Below are 22,529 nucleotides of genomic sequence, written 5' to 3'. Positions count from 1 at the left end.
CTGAGCATTTGCTATGTATTAAAATCCAACAATTTCATCATTCCCAAGATCAGATCAATTTAAATGTCTTTTTCCTCTTCTTTACAGATAAGGATGCTGTGGCCTCACTGAGGCAATGCAGGATACAGCTACAGAGTGAATATAATAAGATTACAGTGCTATGGAAATTCTGTCAGCCTCTCAAGTTGAATCATGCTTGTGAAAAATCCTTTGACAACTGCAATTTAGCCACTCACCCAGGTTTTCAGACTCCAACTGCACAAAATTCATATTTATGCTACCGTGACATTTTCTCTCCCTTCTGGCATTCATTTATTCTAGAATATTCTGAACTATCAATTCCTGAGACTTTTTACATACACTAATTTATTACATCAGAATACTAGCTTTCCAAGATTAAATAAATGTTCAGTGGAAACAGTCACTATCTATTTGTTCCCCTGTATATGAAATTCATTAGTCCTCATTGTCTTTCCCTTTCTATTAAGATGCACAGACCTACAAAAAAGTTAAGTAGCAGCCTTTGTAAAATGTTGGTATCACTGTGGTGGACAACTCTGTTAAGCATCACCTGGTGTGGCTCAGGAGTCCCACTCAGGTATGACAGTTTCTGCCATATTTGCTGCAGCTTGGAGTGATTGATTCCTTCCACTTGTGAGAAGACCTTAAGCTCCAAGTACCCACTGAAGTAGGTGGACCACGGTGGGCCAACACAAAGACGTTGTCCCTACTGCACAATTGAGCAGTGTCATGTGTGAATTCCAGTGCTTGCATGATGCCAGGTATATAGGTCATACGTCCCAACAATTAGCTGATGGAATCAAACATACGTTCCTTTGGTTGTCCCAATAGACAGAGTACAGGTTGTAATCAACCAGCCTGCACTTGCAAAATCCAACACAAAATGTTTACCGTTAGATGTAATTCCACGATTGGGAAACACTTGAACAACCAAGTGCATGAATAGCTACACTAACAGCCAATTGAATATAATCAGTTGAGCTTGTAGCATGGCTCATTTACACTTGCTAAGTGAAATTCATACACAGGGACCTGCTCTCTGCAAACAAAAGGAATATGTTTGAGCTTTGTACCTTTTTTGAATTACCCAGGAGTTTGCAGAGTCTATAGTCCCCCCAGTGCTTTCTCAACAAGGAGTGGACCATATAGCAGGTCAAGTTGGCTCTGCCATTCAATACGGTCATGGGCTTCAACTCCATTTTCCCGCCTGCTTCCCATATCCCTCGATTCCCTACGACACCGAAAATCAGTCCATCCCTAGCCTCAAATGTATTCAACAATTGAGTATCCACAACCATCTGGGTTGGAGAAATCCCAAAGACCTATATAAAAGCAAAAAATTGCGGATGCTGGAAATCCAAAACAAAAACAAAAATACCTGGAAAGACTCAGCAGGTCTGGCAGCATCTGCAGAGAGGAGCACAGTTAACGTTTCGAGTCCGAACGAACCTTCAGTTCTGTTGAAGGGTCATTCGGACTCGAAACGTTAACTGTGCTCCTCTCTGCAGATGCTGCCAGACCTGCTGAGTCTTTCCAGGTATTTTTGTTTTTGTTTCCCAAAGATTTACAACCCTTTTGAGGGAAACAATTTTATCTCAGTTCTAAATAATCAGCCTTATCCTGACACTGTGCCCAAGGGACTCTAGATTTACCAACAGAAAATCTCTCAGCATCTATCCGTTCAAGCCCCTTCAGAATCTTGTAAGCATCAAAGAGATTGCCCCTCATTCTTCTGAAGTCCAGAGAATACGACCCCAATTTAATCATCAGGCAACCCCTTCATCCCAAAGGCCAACTTTGTTCACCCTTCCCCCATTATAATAGAAAGTTGTTCTGATGTTCTCAGCCAGCAACACATTCAAAATAAACCCGTGACTGTTGCTCAGATCAGCAATGAAGAACACCCACTTTCCATTCTGCGTTTTCTAGCTGCCACTGGCCTTAGTAAGACCAACATACATACCACTTTGATAGTGCTAATAGCAGGATTCTGATGTAATGATATTGCAGTGACAAAATATCTGCATACTGAGGTCTTGATAGCATGGTCAGGTCAACACTCCATCTATTTAACACCAAAATGTTACAGGCAGCTTCCAATTCCCATTTGCAATCAGGCAATACAACTAGGGACAATCATTCAAGGAAAGAACTCCCATTAAGCTACTCTCCTGAGAGCCAGCCTGCAAGAGAGTGACTAACATTCTTCATTTCCATTACATATGTACACACATGGTAAATGCAGTTGCCACCTAATATAAAAATACTGAACAATATTCCTCTTTCATCATGGTAGGGGTCATTAAACATTTTTCTAAAAATAGAAAACTACAAGAAAACTAGCTAATGAGCAATATGTTTAGCAAGCAGGGTTGATTTAGCTAGCCTATTATATTTGATAGACAAAAACAAAAGTGCATTATGAAATGTGTAAGAATGACTGACTATTGACAAGTTAACCGGATGAAATCAGACTGCTGCTCAAAACAAATCAGTTTTGCCATCCCTGCAGTTGATTTTGGCAGCTGGGTGGGGGCGTATAAGATAGAGAATTTTTTTTTTTTTAAAAACAAGGTTTCACATTTACAGAAAGCTTTAAATGTATTGGTATTTAAACAGGAACCAAGGTCCAATTGCCAGCTGAATCAATTCCAACTTTGCTGGTGAGGAAAATAAAGAAATCTCAACATTAACTGAAAAGAAACCTTGCATAATCAGGGGAAAAAACTCAATTGTGAAAAAGCAATTACTGATCACAACTCCTTAGCTTTTAATATATCTGTTGAATGGCATCAGCATCTGAAATGCAACACTTGTCATGTTCATAACTTCACAATGAATAGATACAAGTGCAACAATGGTGGCTGTAGAGTATGGGAAGATAACAATACTTAACTCCATCTAAAACAACTTTGTGCCAGTTTTCTGCAGTTCTTATGTCAAGATGATTATTAGGTAGAAAGTAGTTTTATGTAGGACTTGCAGCAGCCAATTATTTCACTTGCAGTTAATAACTTCTTGATTGACTTCGTTAAAAAAATGTTTGGAATGAGTTTATACCATTTTTGCTGTCATGTTTTGTTTAAGACTGCATGCTTAACAGAATACAAAGCTTGCAGGTACAGAATCACATTCACAATCCTATATCTTAAGGCAACAAGGAAATTCAATAATAGTAAGACAGAATAATGACAGAAAATGGAATTACTGAGGTCAGGCTACATATATTTGTCTAAATCCTGTTACATCTCTAGTTTTTTCCAGTTCTGATAAGTCACAGACCTGAAACATTAACTGAAACATTTTTCTCCCCACCCTGAATATTTCCAGCATTCTCTATGAAAATCCAACAGCTAGACATGGAGCTTCCCCCTCTCTAAAACTGCAGATAAAGCAGTCCAAGCTTTTCCTTACTCTTCCTACCCCTCCCTCAGCATCATCAATTAAGATACATTAAAGTGATGAAACCTCAAACAAGATGCTCAATACACTAAGGTCCAGAGGAATTGTATACCTTTACAATGCCCTCATGCCATTTCCCAACTCTGCCAATAAAACATGGTGACTGTCCCTGGGGCCTTTCTCATGGTGAAGCTGGTATATGTTTTCTTCCCAACTTCTGAAATGGAAAATAAATTTGCCACAAATTCACACAAGAGCATAATCAGTGCCAAAATAGGAATTCCACACAATGAGAGGAGACAAGTACTGCGTTCATGGTTTTGTGTGTGTGTGTTTGGGGGGTGGGGGGGGGGGGGGGGGGGGGGGGGGCCGGTGGAGCGGTGGAATTGCAGGAACAGACTTAATGCAAGCAGGGACTAGAATACACAAGGAAATGCATTTCAGTCAATAAACCATTGACTACATATTACCAATTATAAAAAAAGGTTTTCTAGATAGGGATTAGAAAAATATATTTTACAGTCTCAGTAACTTGCAAATTCCTTTAACCACAAAAAAAACAGGTAAAAGAGCTTCAGGTTATAAAATCTAAAATGACATGCCATATGCAACACAACTTTAGCCCCCATGCCAATTGACAATTTCATTTCAGTTCTGATAAACCTCAAAGACAAGCAGAAAAGCCTACACCCATCCAAATATGTTCATCTTACGAAAAATCCATGTCCCTCACCTCAAATGACTATTAACCCCAACACTAGAAGCAGAATAAGGACAAGGCTCACCAGTCCAGCTTAACCTCATCAAATTTCTCATTCTAAACTTTCTATTGCAAGTCCACCCCTTATTTTTCTGCCACAAGCTTTCACAGCATGAGGTGGAAACAAGTTCCAAGAACAAGCAGGGCTTTTAGTAGCCGAATTCTAGTTTTAACAAAAAGCCCCAGGCCAAGACACAATCATAACAATCTTTGACGAGTAAAAACGCAAACCACAAAAAGGAATTTGTCCTACTGGGTATCTCCTGATCACTGCTCAAGACAGAAGTAAAATACTGCAAAAGTTACTGTGGCGTTGGAAGAGTTCAGGCTTTCGGGTATCACTGCTTTAACAGGAGTTAATGACAAAGCAGCTTTTCATGCAGGCTTGCAGATGGACAACAAACCTGCTTGGGGGTTTTGACACAGCAGCCAGCATAACAGTAAAGTCTGCATTAATTTCTGTCAGGTTAGTAAAGTCAAGTATGCTTTTGCAGATGAGATGCAGAACATCCCATACAGTTATAAAGCAGAACCAGTATTAGCTACAAGATCAAAACATCTGTAAGGGGAAATGCAGGTTTTTTTTTTATATATATACACACCACAGAATATTATTAGCCATTCCTGTCAACAGCATGCTAAACTCCCTGCAGTTCACTTTTCTGAATTAATGAATTACTGGTTTGAGGTCAGTCAACCAGCTACTCCTTCTTTGACCTTACATCCAATCTCCCAAGTGACTATTTGTGTCTCATTAATAATTTATCCACAGCAAATTTAAATTCACTCATCACTTCACAGAGCTAAACTATTTCAATACAAAGCTCAAAATGCACAGCAGAAATTGGAGCTTTTTATACAGCCAAAGCTGAACTGGTCATTATGAACTTTTAAGTTCATGGGTAATATAAAGCAAGTTAACAAGGCAAAAAATTTGCCATATTAATTATTTGGGGGAAATCAATTAAGTATGGCTTTGTTTTTAAAGTCAGAAGTTATGAAAATCATAACACAATTAGTCAGATTAAGTCTCATGATAACCAAATTCTATTTTATCCTTTTTTATCCCATTTCTCATGATCCCCAAGTCCCTGATCACTTCTATTTTTCTTTACTTTCTTATTGGCAATACTCATGCCATTTTATCTTTACAATGGGAAACAGACTCCTGGAGGAACCCGTAGGCATACTCGAGATGGAAATCCAAAATTAAGATCTGCAAAAGATCTTACAAATGTCTTCAGGAAAATAAAGTTCAGAACAAATGAAATTAGCGTTGATTCTCCTGAAGGCAAGGACTATAGCCCATGAGAAAGAAAAATACTCATTCCAAACTTTGCTTTTTTTTGGCCTAATCATAGGAGACTCATGACAGAAAAAGGTACAATTTTACCAAAACCCTTCAACTATTCCATGGTCTTAAAAATTAGTACCATTGGTAATACATGGATCTGTTCAAGAATACCTTCTCTATCATATTATAAAAAAGGACATGGGAAAGCAAAGAGCCCCAAAGCATCTTCAAATTGCAGCGATTGAGATAGCACGAGAATCTGAATACTGTTAACCATGCCACACTGTTGTTCATTCCTTTCTCTTAAATGAGAAAAGTGAACCATTACAGTTGTAATGCAAGTTGTAAACAGATGGTTTGAAACAGTTGCAGTTAGCTTGCCGTACTGAGCCAAATGCTGTTCTGAATGCTCCCTCCACCAAAAATAGACTATTTTCAATTTAAAGTGTATAGGTTAAGCATTTAATGAAAAACTCAATTTCTTCGGGATTGATTTCATCTGGAATATATAAAAGGTGATTCAGAAACGTATAACGCCAGGCTGAAGGCAAATGCACCAAATTTATATATTAATTGTGCAGGAAGTCAAAACCCTAATGAGAATGTCCAATTTCAGCTAATCCATATGGTGATCAGAAATAGTCAATAATAGAAACATTTGCAAGAAATAAATGACCTTGGGCTTGGAATGTGGAAACCTGCTGCTTCATAAATCTGATAACAATATAGCTCAAAATACTGTGACAATGTCTGCAGTGCATACAAAACCCTGCAGCTTTACTCCCTCCTCCCAACTAACAAGAATTTAACATCTTGTTGAATATTAAGAATATTTTAAAGCACAAATATAATTAGCATGTAGTACAAGCTCTTCTGCAAGAGGCGGTGATGCACAAAATGTTTCCCACATGTCCCAAAATTAACAGAATGCCCAATAATTACATTTAGCAAGGCAGGCTCATTTTGCTTGATAATGAACCAAACCAAAGCTACGTCATAGTCATTTTGCAACACGTTAAGAAGGAACAGCATTCTGCTCTGAGGATAGGGCTAAAATATTACATTTTCACACATCTCCAATTAAAAAATTAATTTGTTGATCGCAAGTTGATGCAAGGTTATCGATCCCAGATTTAAAGTGGACCAAAGCTGCATTCCCAGCTTTGCTTTAAAAAAACTGAACCATCTTCAGTGCCCTTCAGATCTGTTCTTTTAGCCTTCAAAATAATTGCTGTCAAAACATATCCTCATCAAATCATTTTGCAAACAAAATTTAACATGGACACACTAGCTGAATCTAATTCATGACTTAAGATCAATTTGCCCATTTCTTTCTTGAGCATATTAACATGTTTTTCATAAAATATAATAAAGCTTTTGAAAGAGGCATAAGATGAATGCTGAAAAATCTACAACGGATTTCTATACAAAAGGTAGTAAACCAAAGCCTCCAACCATTCACTTGATCCAAAAAGGGTTAATATGGTTGGTTCTTCCATCCCTCATCAAAATCTGACAGGTTCCATTCCACAAACAGCATACAAAAAAGCTGCTCAATTTATGAAGCCATCAGCATTTCAAATACAAAGCACGAATGCTTATTAAATCAAGCTTTCCTTTGTCTGGAAATATTTACCAAATCTTTTGGAAACTATTCCTTTAAATCATCAATCACGCCGGTCACTACAAATGCAGCAATTTTGTTCTCAATCAGTACTTCTTTAAAATGATTTAACTGAGTGCAGTGATGCTGCTCCAGATATTTACCCAAAGCTTTACATTCAGGAGGTTGGGGAATGCCAACCATCAGAAACTATAGCAGAAATGAATCCTTTTTACAACAGGATGAGGCTGTAATCTCCACACTATCATGGAGGCATGGGCTAAAAATTTAAGTCGAACTCCAGGAATTGAGAGGTAGGTGGGGAACTACGGAGTGCTAGAAAAGAAGTTCTGCTCATTTGTGTGGACTGAATTTCAAATTCAAATCAAAATACATTCAGCAGTTAAACATAATCTTTGAAAACTTGCATCAGCCAAATTTGATTAATAGGGAACATTTGCAATACTACAATTTGAAACAGCAGCTGGAAATTCAAATATTTCAGAGTTTGGAGCTTTTTCTTCCCCCAGTCACTTAAAAGAAATCGAGCTCCAGAATCATGAGTAATCTACTGGCTCCTTGCCCAACAGCAAGTGTTAAGCGAGCTACTCAACCATCTGGGTCATCACAGCTGAAACAAATTGTCCTCAGACATCTAAACACACAAAATTAGGAATGGGAGGTCACTGATCATGAGCACTAATCCTAGCTGATTACAACCTGTCAAGTGGTTATATTATTAACTGTAATGACCTCTTGTAGACCCAGCTGAGAACAGTTAACTCAGCACAGGGTCAGCACATCAAGATTAAGCCTTTGATTCCTGATCTGTAGTGTTTATTTCATAAAACAATGTATATTCACCTTGTAGTGAAACTGTCTCTGACTCCCCAATGGTTCATGTGAAAAGTAGGCCATTTATGCAGTTTCCGAAACTGTAATCAAATTCATTCACAAATTTCAGAAAATATGCCTATCTGCTCTGAAACTAACACTTTCAATCTCCACCACTGCAAATGTTTTTTTGAATTTACACCACCAATGTCAACTTGGAATCATCCTTCTTGCTCTTGAGCACACTGCATAATGTGATTAAGTGTCAGCTTGGCTCAGGTAGCAGCAGTTTCAATCTCTGAATTTAACAGTTCGTGGGTCAAACACTACTGCAGGACTTCAGCAAATGATATAAGCCAATACTTTCAGTTCAATACTCAGCATGCTGCATGGTCAAAGATGCCATATTTCAGGTGAAACCTTAAACGGAGGCCCTGGCTGCTCAGGTGGGCATAAGATTTCACATACTATTTGAAAAGTAGGGAGTTTGCTGCTATCCTGGTCAATTACCTTCAACCAGCATCAAAGCAATATATTAACATTTCATTTGCTGTGCGCGAGACTGCATGAACAAATGGTCTGTTGTTTGCTTTCAATGAATTGTTTATACTTTAATGGGAATACAGCATATTGCTGCATTGGAGTGGATGCAGTGCTAAAGTAACTTCGTACGGTACTGTACATGAAAGGTTCTTTGGCACCTTACGCCACTGCAAGTGTACCAATATGTTTTGTACCTTCCAGTTTATCAGATACCTTCCACAACTGGTGGTCACCCCACAATTGTTACCTTATATTTTAACATTTTCAGTTGCATAACTGGTCTTTCATTACTTTCCAGAAACAGATGAAGCTAAGGATATAGCCACCTGGATTGCCCTCAACTACCCATTTAAAAAAAAAATTACTGGAATCTGTTTGACAGTGCATGACAGCAATTTACGATTGCAGCCTCCATGGTCTGCAGATGTATGTGGACACATCCCATAATATGCTTTAAAACATTTGCTACAGATGTTAACTTAATAGGTCAATAACTTCCCAGTTCTGCCTCACACGTCTAACATCGGCACAATATTCACATCCTTCCAGTCCTCACCCACTTTCACAGAATTGTTACAGTGCAGGAGGCTGCCATTCGGTCCATTGTGTCTGCACCAGCTCTCCAAATGAGCAACTCACCTAGTGGCATTCTCCCACCATCGTTCTGTAGCTTTGCAGCTTGTAACTCCTAGTGATAACTCGTAAGTAAAATGCTTTCCTCATCTGTTAATAAGTTGTTTCAGAAAGTTTTTCCTATTTTATAGATTCATTTCTTGCTTAAATCATGCTTAGAACTCACCTCAGGTCCAGAAACTCTTCATCAAAGATGCTGCTGTAACTGCAAAACTTTTGGAATTATTTTTATTGTAAAAATCCAGTGGTTGGCAGAACCCAATGCACCACATTAATCAATCAGTCATAAACACCTCAGCTTCACATGGACTTAAAAATTGACAAAATTAAACCAAAAATACTGCATATACTGAAAATGTGAAAAGAAACTAAAAATTGTGGAAACACTCAGCAGGTAAGGGGACAACTATGGGGAGAGGAACAAGATTTAACGTTTCAGGTCACTGACTTTTCGACAGAGTTGGAAAAAATTAGAGTTTCAACAGGTTTCAAGTAAGTATAGAGGCAGGGAAAGGGGGCGGGTGAGAACAAAAGGGAAGCTCTGCAATAGGGTGAAAGGCAGAAGAGATTAAGGCATAAACGGGTTTACCGTGAAAAGCAAAAGATAGTGATGGGACAAGTTAGATATTAGGTGTGTCTAGAGGAGGTATAAAATGGAAATGGCAGAATAAATAGCTGCTTTCTAGAAAAATGGCAGAGGTGAAGATCTCAAAGGGTTTCACTCAAAGTTCAGAAGCTGTAAAGTGTGTAATCAAAAGTTAAGACACTATATCGCATTTCATTAGAACAAAATAAGAGGCCAAGGATAAGGAGATCAGAGTGGGAGAACTAAAATGGCAGGAGACCAGAAGCTCAAGATCATGCACACTGAAAGAATGGAAATCTTCCACAAAGCAGTCACTCAATCTACATTTGGTCTTCCTAATGCAGCAGGAACCACGTAGTGAAAAGCAAACGCAGTACGCTAAATTTAAAGTACAAGTAAATTGCTAAATCTTCTGGAAGGAGCATTTGGAGCCTTGTACAGTGGGGAGAGAAGAGGCAAAAAATCAGGTATTGCATCACGTGTACTTGTGTGGGAAGTTGCCATGGGAAGGGGACTGGGTGATCAAGAAGTAGACCAAAGTGTCACTGAAGCATCAGTCCCTGCAGAATATTAAAAGGGGAGGGAAAGATGTACTTGGTGATATCATGCTGGAGGTGGCAGAAAATGATTCTTTGAATGTGGAAGCTGGTAGAAAGGGAGGACAAGGGGAACCCATCAAGTGGTTCTGGGACAGAGGGGGAAGGAGGTGAGAAGTATGGAAAATGCAACACAATGGCCGAGGATCCCATCAGCCACGGAGGGGAATCCTCGCTTGAGGAAAAAAGGCATTTGGAAGAACTACTGTAGAAGGTGACATTGTCAGGACAAACAATAAAGACACAGGGAAACATGGAGCATGGAAGAGAATTCTTACTGGAAACAGGCGGTGGTGGAGAGAATTGGAAAGGAGGAAATTGGAAGCTGATGAAATTGTCCAGTTCAGGGCAACAGCAGGAAACAGCACTGATGCACCGGAAAACAAGGCTAGGGAGAAAATTCAAGAGGGGCTGCAACAAAGAAAGTTCTACATATCCCACAGAGGCAGACACATCTGTGGGCCATATGGGTTTCCATAACACCATCTTTAATTTAGAGAAAATACGTTGCTCAATGTGAGAACAAGCTCAGCAAGGTGGACGACGACAGGCACCGGCTCTGTTCAAGGAACATGTGGAGAACCCTCAGGCCGCCCCGGTGGGGAATGGTGATGTAGAGCGATTGGATGCCCACAGTGAAAAGGAGACAGGGCCAGGAAACTGGAAGCTGTTAAAGTGCCAGAGGGAATCAGAAGAATCTCAGATATCGGTGGGAAGAGACTAGACAAGGGGAGAAAAAAGCCGAGGTATGAAATCAGTTCTGTGGGGAAGCAATGACCTAAAGTTACCAATGACTCTGATGCTTCTTGCTGTCCGCTTAATTTCAAAAGAAAAATTGCCTACAATCAACACAGATAAAGTTGTCACCAATGTATGGCATCCCCAAAAATGTACATGCATGGGTCTCCAAGTTCATTTTAATTTCATTTTTATAGTCAATTGAGAAACCATGATTTCAGGGTTTCCAGGGGTTTGTCCTTCCATAATGTTCATGTGGAAGCTCCTCTACTCACTATACAAAATATTATCCACTCCCATTGATAGCTATTGATTGGACTGTATAGGGTTTGAGGAAATTTGAGTGCTGAATCATTGAATCTTGATTGCCTCTATGCCCTTCAGCAATGCAATTAAATCTGGTTTCTTTAAATCCTTTATTAGTTTTTTAAAAAAAAATACACATTCTTCCACAATTCCAATCAAGTAGTTACCATTTCCTATGTCTTGCCTTTGATGACTCCAATTTTAGTCCTCTATCCTCGAGACAATGGTGCTTATCTGAAGTAGAACGCACATCTGTGCCATTGCTAACCTATCTCAAAGAAATTTAGTATTATTTTGCTTCTCTCCCCTTCAATAACCCATGACTTCACTATAAAACTCATATCTGGGAGGCTCTTCCAACACCTTTCCTTTTTGGAAAGAAATAATCCAGTGGATGTTTGGTAGCATAGTGGTTGTGCTACTGGACTAGTAATCCAGAAGCATGGACTAATGATCTAGAGACAGGAGTTCAAATCCAAACACACCAGCTGGAGAATTTAAATTAATTGAAGCTTAGCTGCTCTCTGAAATGGCAAAATTACTCACCTGTATTCAAGGCGGCAGGTCACCACCACCTTCTCTAGGGCAATCAGGGATGGACAATAAATGACGGCCTTGTCGGCGACACCCACATCCCATGAATGAATTAATAAAAAAAGCAGCAGTCGGATCTATGGACTCTAATTCTGTGTGATTCCACAAGCCATTTCCCTCTCTGCCACTACATTCATCCCTTCAGCAGATGTTGTAGCCCTCTCAAGATCACTTCTCTAGCCATCTTTTAATTCATTTCATTGGTGCTTTATCCAATCACCAGGTTCTCATGGCTCTTTTCCTTCTCCCATTACATTCAAATCGGCATCGAGACAAAATGTCCACTCTCAGCATTTTAACTTATGGATATAATTTACAACCAAAATCATTGCAAGACAAAACAGAATGTCAGTATTTTACATGTAGAGAGGTATGGAGAAATCCTGCCTACCCCACAAGAACGAAACAAAAGAGTGCACATCATAGCTATCATTGGATGCAGCTGAGTGCGATTTAGAGTGCAGAAAAATCTGGCACCAGCTACTTTTCATTTGGGTGTTTACAATGTGCAAATCAGGAACTGAAACTTATAAAACCAGTGTATCAACAACTAAAATAGGACTGAGTATATTTTTATAGTTTGAATTTCACAGAGGTTATTTTTTTATAAAATTGTGTATTAAATTTAGCAAAATGCAACTTCAGATTTTTCTTCTGCTTCAGTTTATGCCCTGTTTATGAAGGCAGGTTGCTACTTTGAAAACATGTTAAACATTCTATGACTTCTATGAAATCAAAGTTTCTCAAAAAAAAATTAAAAAAGGATACTCACATCTGGATATTCTTTCACAGGCACAAACAGTTTTTCCTGTAACTGCATAATAGGTCCTATGGGGTCTGGTAGGTCCATTGGCAGCTTGTCTACAAGGCCATTCATTGTATCAGTATACATGTCCTTTCGTACTCTGCTTATTTCTGTAAAAAAACAGGAGATTTCAACTACTCAAAGGAAAAGTTCAGAAACAAAGTTTGAATGCAAGTGTTCAGAGGCAACAAATCTCAGGCCTTTACAAAGCTGAATTGATTTTCCAGTTACAGATTATGTACAAAAATACTGTATGGTGGAACCATGCCCTAATTTATACTCCCAACAGCTTTCCCATTAACAATCCCAGCAGGACCAAATCTCCAGAGAGGTGACGGGAAGTGGTTTTCATACAATGCAGCTAAAAGTTTCACGTTCTTATAACTCTAGGAAAACTTGCAATGGATGAAGACAACTAGAGCAAGGACAGAATAGAACACAGCTCAAATTCTTGAGAAAAATTGCAATTGTTTTAACCCCAATGGAAAATCTAACACTCATGAGATTAATACAGTGCTTTTAAAAAGCAACAATTAAATAAAGAGAGTCACTAGTGAAGGTTGCAACAATCTACCCTAGACAAGTGGCTAAATCTGTAAACAGGGTTCATTTGTGATGTACGCTTAAAGGGTGCTGTTAAATCACTGGTGTTCCGTACAATGTAATTAAAATAATGCAACATTAAGGAAATGGTTTTACAAATACTACTTGCCCACACACAATACAACAGTTGGGTGGGTAACTTATTCTAGAACAAGCCACCTCTGGACAATTTGGATATTACCTCAATAGTACCTTCAACAAGTCAAGTCAGCCATAACAAAACTGACTGGGGTACTTAAAAGTAGGTTGCATTTAGGAAAAGGAATACAATGAGGCAGTTGTCTGTGGGAGTTGTCTGTGTGATGCTAGAAACAGATCTACAAAGTTAAAAGTCAATTTTTTGAGCAACAAGAGCTAGCAAAATCTATCAGTCGCTTGGTAGCCCATGGAAACCAAACAATTGTAAAGACAGGAAGCTGTCAGAGATGAAAAATATCCTTAAAATGGTAAAAAAAACATTTAAAAAAGGCTAGTCTAAATACTGATCTCAAAGATATTTTTAATATCTTTATTCAATATGGTGAGCCTGATACCTGGAGTCAATACACAAAGTCCCAAATGGAATATAATAAAGGACCTGAGGATTATCTACCTGATCAGCTCCACATTTATATTAGTAATTAGAGGTTTACAAAGACCTTCACTATACAAAGTAACGTCCACCTCTGCAATCTCAATTATGTCAGACTAAGCATTTTCTGTGGAATATTAATATGGCTGCACCAAAAATATCTGGAAAAGATTAAGGTGACCCCGTATAAAGCATGCACTACAGATGGTTCGGTTATGGCCACAAAAACAAACCTCAGTAAATTAACTCTAGTAATACCACTCCTTGCCCCACCACCCCCATTTGTGGCCAAAAATGCCAAGTAAAGAACTGGCTGTATTAGGGAGAAACCTCAAATTTGATAAAGTTGCTTAGCGAATGTTAGCATGAACAAGCCAACCCAGATGTTAGATGTGATAACCCTCAATTTTCACAACAATTTATTATAGCTAGGTGACAGGATACTTGGTTCAAGAAAACATGGATTTTTTTCTTTCTCCGAAGTAATTATCTTTCACAACAAATGCCCAAAATTGCTTTTAACATGTGGGGATCAACCGCTGAAAGCTTCCAAGCTGAAATATATTGCAGTCTAGGCTGAGCAAGAACTTTTAAAAAATATTTTGGATGCTTCACATTTCCAGCAGCCTTTAGGAAATTCTGCTTAAAGGTGCAAAGCCATATAGAAAACAAGAGGTCTTGCAGAATTGCTTGTGAAAGTAATTAGGTCTTCAACACCCTGTTTCAAGAATTCTTCCAAATCTAATTAAATGTGCGGTTACATACTTATCAAATAATAAGAATTATTCCATGAAATTAGAGGTGTGCACTTATTTGTTTTCTGCTCAAGTTACCTGTAAACAAAATCCAAGTTAATTTAAGGTAAAAAGCTGCAGCGTAGACTTATTTTCAGACATTATATCATTTGTGAGAGAACACATTTGATCAATATGTCTACAACTAGAACCTTAAACATTAAGGTTAACAGCTCCCACCACATGTATTTCAGTAAGCTTATCTCCTGCTTCAATTTGACAACTCCCAAAATAAACCAGCATGTGCAGCATCGAAAGATGTCAAACCTTATCAAAAAGGCAAAACAGTTAACATTCATTTAAAAAAAAACTAATCTACAGAATGTGAAACCTACTCTGCATGACATCCCAATCTTCCTGTGGGAAAATAAAGAGTGGCACGTGCTTATCTTACTAATGGCACTGGAGGAGTCTGAACAACAAGTTACATTTAATCTAATTCAACACTAGCAGCACTATGCTGCATGTATCAAAACATCTCAGAAAAATTGTATAAAAAGGCCCAAGTGTGCAAGAAAAATAAATGCAACTAAAGGCGTCAAGATTTTGCACATGAGTTTTAACCTACCAGCAGGACTCTATAGCATCAAGTTCAGCTGTGCTGCAGTAAATAACCTAGTATAGAATGTAAACCATTCCTTCCAGTCGTATAATACAGCACCAAACTAATGAACAGAGGCATGCAGCACTGGAGATACCAGCTTTGTGTCAAGCCCCCTAACCCCAAGTGTTTTTTTTGAATACATTACGTGGGGAAATCTGAGCATAGAAGGAAGAAATAAATCAACAGTAACAGGCTTACTGGAGCATGAGTGCTGACACTCAATCTGTCCCCACCCACAACAATCTGAATTCAAAAAGGACTAAAACTGCCATAACCCTTAAAAAGGCAACATTGATATCACCATATGAACAAACTCATTTATATAAATATACTGTTGTACACTTCAGGCTAATGTAATTTCCTTATCCCTACAACCCCAACTCTTAACTGTATTTCAAAGGACCTCATCTTATTTGTCATTGCCTTGATTTGAATGTGAAGCATACTTTGAGGAGCCCAAAAGGCACAAGAAACTTGTGTACTGCACTCAATGACGAAGTGTTGCTAAATTTCCTGTCTAGGCCTCTGTGTTGGATGGGAACAGCTTTTGTCTTTTCAATTTTATGGGAACTGAGTTTTGGAAAAGATTTTTTAGCCTGTGTCAGTGGTGTATCAAAATACTAAGAGCTATTGGTATCAGCAAATCAAGACATATCCAGATAAATAAAATCAAGAATTTAAATTTTACATTTGGGTCCTAAGATTCCACATACACAGCTACATGACCATTGCTAATTTTGGACACCACTGACCAACAAAATCCAAGATTAGCTAGATCAGCTGCTTCTTCAGTACAAGACAGTGAGCTCGCATTTATACTGCGCATCGTGCGCCTTAAATTGCATTCAGAAGGTATGCAGATGACTGGTCTTATGGAAATCATGCATAACGCCAGTAACTGAAAAGGTCATTGGAGGAAAATTTGGTCAATTTCTACACAAAAGTAAAACCATTCCCTCTTCATCAGCCTTTTCAGGTTTCTCTGCTTCAAGCAATAATTTAATGAGAAACTGAACAGTCACAAGAATCTCATTAAGTAAACACAAATATAAAGCTATTTTAATCAAAGGATTGCATCCCCACAGGACATCTAAAGTGCTAAAGAATAGAAACCAAACCAGCCCAAATAAATTAATCTGGGAGTCCAGAGGTACAATCAGCCAAACAGCACAATCAAGGGAGAAGGCATTAAAAAGGTCGCACCACAGAGTCAGAATTGGATAAAGTAGCTACTAAACAAAATCACATCATTACAAAAACTAGCACAGGACATTCAAAATCAGTATGCACCACTGACACTTGAGCAATTACACGTGCACAAATATTGCCTATGCACTGTTCCAAAAATCAAATTCGTAACTATGCTTTGCTGCAGTTATCCTGGAGCATAATATGAAAAATATGATGCAACAGGAACGACATCATGTTCTGTAAAGAAATAACTTTACAAAGCAACCGTGTTATTAGATTCTGCCACAGACAGGGCAAGGTGCAGTAGGAAGGATAAGGAGAGAAAAAAAAGTATAAAAAGATGGAAGATCCATTTGTCATCACCAAATTTCCTAATCATCTAGAGACCTTTACACTGGCTTGGAGGTGTGTGTCACCAGTTCTTGACACACGGATTACACAGCCAGGCACATCCTAATATAAATTTTCCAGATTCACCAGAGTTCCAGAACATTCAGAAACCAGCAAAGTATCCCATCAAGACCAATGTAAAAGCTTCAACAACCCACAGAATCTGAACTGCGCACTTCAAATTCTGTAAACTCTTAAAATAAGACTAGAAATTGCTGGATACAAACATAGCCAGAATGTAGAGAATGGACACAATGGCCTTTGTGGTGGGGAGTCTTGAAGACGTTTGTCCTTTTGAGCTGGAAAAAATTAGTACAAGTACTTAACTGGGGATTAGAAAAGGCTCGCTTCAATTCAGAATTGGGTTTTCTTTTATTCTTTCACAGGGTGTGAGCATCGTTGGCAAGGCCAGCAATTGTTGCTTCTTGAACTGATACAACCCACTTGGTGCAGGTGACACTAAAGCATCTTATTCATTGGAAGCAATAGATTCAAATGCTTTGTTTCTGAAATCTCTTACACAATTTTCCATGCAAATGCAGGAGATTTAACAGCTGCCCTTTTACTTGCTCTCTCCTCACCATCCAAGGCCTCACATTCTTTCCAGGTGAAGCGATTTGTGTACTTCTTTCAATCAAGTGTATGGTACTCATTGCTCAATGTGATCTCCTCTGCATTGGGGTGGCCAAACACAAGTTGGGCAAGCCTCTGCACAACCCCTCCATTCGGGTCCAGAAGCATGACTGAAATCTTCTGGTGTCCTGTCATTTTAATTCCCCACCTTACTCTCACACTGACATCTCGGTCCTTGGCCTGCTACACTGTTCCCATGAAGCTCAATTTATGAAGTGCTGTTCCTCAAGCTTTCGATTTGGCAGCCTTCCATTCACTCTCAGCACAATTCAACAATTTCAGACTGAAAACTGTCCCCTCAATTCGGTTTCTTTTTCTTTGTATGTTTTGGTTTTTCCTCTTAGTTATACTTTCAGATAGCAGCACACCTGCTCGAAGCACATTTTTGTTTCTTTTCCTGCTCCTTCACTGTTCCCTCTGGCCCTGTAAGACTAACTCGCCTGTCATTCATTCTCTCCTGACTTCCACCCTATTACAGAGCTTCCTTTGCCCTTGTCCCACCCACCCCTTGCTCAAATTCTATTATATCTCCAACTTTTCCCAGTTCTGATGGACAGGTCATCAACCTGAAATGTTTCTCTCTCCACAGATGCTCCCTGGCCTGCCGAGTATTCCAGCATCTTCCATGTTGATACAATGTGTGTCCTGGCCACTGACAACCTTCCTTCCCCATGCGTCATGTTTAACCTCATCATAAGGATATGTGAGCACAACGTGGACCCATCAACCTACCTAGTCTAAGACTGTGTCCAACTACTGCAGTATAATACAATGAACTGCTACAATTAATGCAAGTTAAGCATTGTTGAGGTTAGTGACTGGTGTTACATCCCATTAGGAGCAATTTTATTAAGCATTAATTTTGTTTTTATTTACAGGTTTCAAGAATGCATGCCACAAGTGAAAAGCATGACCATATGAATTACTCCATAAGTATTAGCTGCAGAGCCATGCTAAGTATAGCTAATACTTCATCAGCTTGGCACAAAATCTTTACAGCTGATACTGTATGGTAGGTGTACCACAGCCAACGCTAATCTGAACATCAGGATCAGTTAATGTCTTTTAGCAGAAGAAATTTAATGTTAATGCTGGGTTTAAAAAATGTTATAATCAAACAGAGGCAAAGTTCACTATGTCCAATTATTACTGGGGCTATGCTGTGTGGAAGTTGACAAATGGAATTTAAGAAAACAATTACAAGTTATATTAAATTACCCATTTATAACAGTTGCAACTTTAGTTGATCTGATGCTAGTTTGTGTATCAGCTTTGTCATGCTTGCAATACCTCATCAACTAGCCACAGTTGGTCCTATGGCTAAAATTTTAAGTTGCTATTATCTTTTAAAAGACACATTTTAGACACTGTATTTGTTGATTCTATCACTTATAATGCCCGCTTCCTGCCATCGCAGAAACAGCTTTTAGTTGATATTTACTGTTCTTACATTTAGTGCATTTTTTTCTACAACTACCAATCAGTAGTTTGAGCTTTGTAGCCAACATAATAAATGCCACAAAGTTAGTTCATCGCAAAATGAGATTCAGAGGACAAAGTCAAGAGCTGAGGACAAGCACAGCCATTAATACAGTAACAAAATATTCCAGCAATTACTGCTTCATTTAAGTAAAATTAAAATGGCATATTATTGAGAATAGAGTAAGTGAATGTAAAATGAACCCAAGGCTGTTTAACACAGCCAGATCACTTTTATTAATTCCAAAATGCACAATGATTAGACCATAAAGCAAGATAATAGATAAGGGCTATTAATAGAAAGAGTAGCTCATGGACCCCAGTCTCTTCCTTAAGTTACCTCACCCTTGCACTGCTTTTTTCCCTCGAAGAACCCAAACAAACCCATCTAAATGACTCAAAATCCCTCATTTGTTTGAATATCATACATTTATAAGCCCAGTTCTCATATTTCCCCAAAGTGATAAGTCAGGTTTGAATATAGGAGTCATTTTTACATTTTACATTTTCCATTTCCCTCCTAGTGTTTGACAAGGTATTTACTAAAACCCGCTTTCACAGCCATATCTCCTTTCTCAGTGACTGTCTCCGTCTCCGACTTACCCCACGTGGATTTCAACTGAAATTCTACCCCTCATGTTTCGAACCCACCCAGGATTACAGGTATCTCCGGGACATAAAACGTTTCTCAGACTGCTGTTCCCGTCACATTCTGAAATCCACACTCAGTGCCATGCGCCGCCATATGAACACACTCGACCTCTCCTTCCAGCAGCACCGCCGTACCCTTTTTCAAAGCTGCGCGTGCCCCCAGTTTCAGTTTATCCTTCGGCTCATCCGACGCCTCAACAAGAAACTTTTTCTCTTTCTCTCAAGTGCTAAGGAACGCAAGCTCCAACAACTCACTGACACCAACACCCATCTAGGACCCTCCACCCCTGCCTGTCCCTCCGTCCCCACCCGTTCTTCCAATCCCAACCCCAGCCGTGTATTCACTATACCCCCTGACCTTCCCCTCTCCGATGCTGAACGTTCAGTGCTCAGCAAAGGACCTAGTTTCATACCCTTACGCCCTCACCTCAATGAATTTCGGGCTCGGCATGATACTGAACTCTTCTTCCGCCGTCTTCGTCTCCGGGCTCACTTCTTTGGGCAGGAGTCCTCTCCCAGTTCAACGGATCCTTTTACCCATCTCCAATATTCTCCCTCCACCTGGACCCCTCCCTCTGGATTCTTGCCTTCTCTTGATCTTTTCATTGAGAACTGTCGGCACGACATTAGTCGTCTCAATTTCTCTGCTCCTCTCACCCATTCTAACCTGTCTCTCTCTGAACTTACTGCACTCCATTCTCTCAGGTCCAACCCTGACATTGACATCAAACCTGCTGACAAGGGTGGTGCTGTTGTTGTCTGGCGCACTGACCTCTACCTCGCGGAGGCTGAGCGTCAACTCGCAGACACTTCCTCCTACCTCTCCCTGGACCATGACCCCACCACTGAACATCAAGCCATTGTTTCCAGGACTGTCACCGACCTCATCTCCTCTGGGGATCTCCCTCCCACAGCTTCCAACCTGATAGTCGCCCAACCTCGGACGCCCCGCTTCTATCTCCTACCCAAAATCCACAAACAGAACTGCCCCGGTAGACCAATCGTCTCAGCTTGCTCCTGCCCCACAGAACTCATTTCTCGTTATCTTGACTCCCTTCTCTCTCCCCTTGTCCAGTCCCTTCCCACCTACATCCGTGATTCCTCTGACACCTTACGTCACATCAACAATTTCCAGTCCCCTGGTTCCAACCGCTTCCTCTTCACCATGGACGTCCAATCCCTCTACACCTTCAACCCCCACCAGGATGGTCTGAGGGCCCTTAGCTTCTTCCTCGAATAGAGGCCCGAACAATCCCCATCCACCACTACTCTCCTCCATCTGGCTGAACTTGTTCTCACGCTGAACAATTTCTCCTTCAACTCCTCTCACTTCCTCCAAATAAAAGGTGTGGCTATGGGTACCCGCATGGGCCCCAGCTATGCCTGTCTCTTTATGGGGTATGTGGAGCATTCCTTGTTCCAGTCCTACTCCGGCCCCCTTCCACAACTCTTTCTCCGGTACATCGATGATTACTTCGGTGCCACTTCGTGCTCTCGTCGGGACTTGGAAAAATTTATTAATTTTGCTTCCAATCTCCACCCCTCCATCATTTTCACGTGGTCCATCTCTGACACTTCCCTTCCCTTCCTTGACCTCTCTGTCTCAATTTCTGGTGATAGATTGTCCACCAATATCCATTACAAACCCACCGACTCCCACAGCTATCTCGACTACAGCTCCTCACACCCCGCTTCCTGTAAGGACTCCATCCCATTCTCTCAGTTCCCTCGCCTCCGTCGCATCTGTTCCGATGATGCTACATTCAAAAACAGTTCCTCTGACATGTCCTCCTTCTTCCTTAACCGAGGTTTTCCACCCACGGTCATTGACAGGGCCCTCAACTGTGTCCGGCCCATCTCCCGCCCATCCGCCCTCACGCCTTCTCCTCCCTCCCAGAAACATGATAGGGTCCCCCTTGTCATCACTTATCACCCCACCAGCCTCCGCATTCAAAGGATCATCCTCTGCCATTTCCGCCAACTCCAGCATGATGCCACCACCAAACACACCTTCCCTTCACCCCCCTTATCGGCATTCCGTAGGGATCACTCCCTCCGGGACACCCTGGTCCACTCCTCAAACCCCTCCTATGGCACAACCCCATGCCCACGCAAAAGATGCAACACCTGCCCCTTCACTTCCTCTCTCCTCACCGTCCAAGGACCCAAACACTCCTTTCAAGTGAAGCAGCATTTCACTTGCATTTCCCCCAACTTAGTCTACTGCATTCGTTGCTCCCAATGTGGTCTCCTCTACATTGGAGAGACCAAACGTAAACTGGGCGACTGCTTTGCAGAACACCTGCGGTCTGTCCGCAAGAATGATCCAAACCTCCCTGTCGCTTGCCATTTTAACACTCCACCCTGCTCTCTTGCCCACATGTCTGTCCTTGGCTTGCTGCATTGTTCCAGTGAAGCCCAACGCAAACTGGAGGAACAACACCTCATCTTCCGACTAGGGACTTTACAGCCTTCCGGACTGAATATTGAATTCAACAACTTTAGGTCGTGAGCTCCCTCCCCCATCCCCACCCCCTTTCTGTTTCCCCCTTCCTTTTTTTTCCAATAAATTATAAAGATTTTCCTTTTCCCACCTATTTCCATTATATAAAAAAAAAACCCACTAGAGCTATACCGTGAGTGCCCTACCATCCATTCTTAATTAGCACATTCGTTTAGATAATATCACCAACTTTAACTTTAACACCTATGTGTTCTATTGTACTATTGTCGTTGACATCTTTTGATGATCTGCTTCTATCACTGCTTGTTTGTCCCTACAACCACACCCCACCCCCTCCACCTCTCTGTCTCTCTATCTCTCCGCCCCCCACACACACACCTTAAACCAGCTTATATTTCAACTCTTTCCTGGACTCGAACTCAAGTTCTGTCGAA

General features: G+C 40.3%; 1 protein-coding gene across 14 annotated transcripts in view; it reads right to left on the bottom strand.

Moving 5' to 3' along the window:
• The window catches only part of qkia (QKI, KH domain containing, RNA binding a), a 104,835-nt gene that overhangs the window by 54,375 nt on the left and 27,931 nt on the right, over positions 1–22,529 (bottom strand). For all 14 annotated transcript variants that reach the window (XR_005946033.1, XR_005946032.1, XR_005946034.1 and 11 more), the window contains exon 2: positions 12,683–12,825. Coding sequence is in view for 11 of the 14 variants with exons in the window: in XM_041212949.1 (XP_041068883.1) it covers positions 12,683–12,825 (143 nt within the window). In the remaining 3 variants the exon portion in view is untranslated. The remainder of the gene's footprint in view (positions 1–12,682; positions 12,826–22,529) is intronic.

Source organism: Carcharodon carcharias, chromosome 19, assembly GCF_017639515.1.
Source record: "Carcharodon carcharias isolate sCarCar2 chromosome 19, sCarCar2.pri, whole genome shotgun sequence".
NCBI classification, from domain to species: Eukaryota; Metazoa; Chordata; class Chondrichthyes; order Lamniformes; family Lamnidae; genus Carcharodon; species Carcharodon carcharias.
This window is presented reverse-complemented; position numbering and strand designations above follow the sequence as displayed.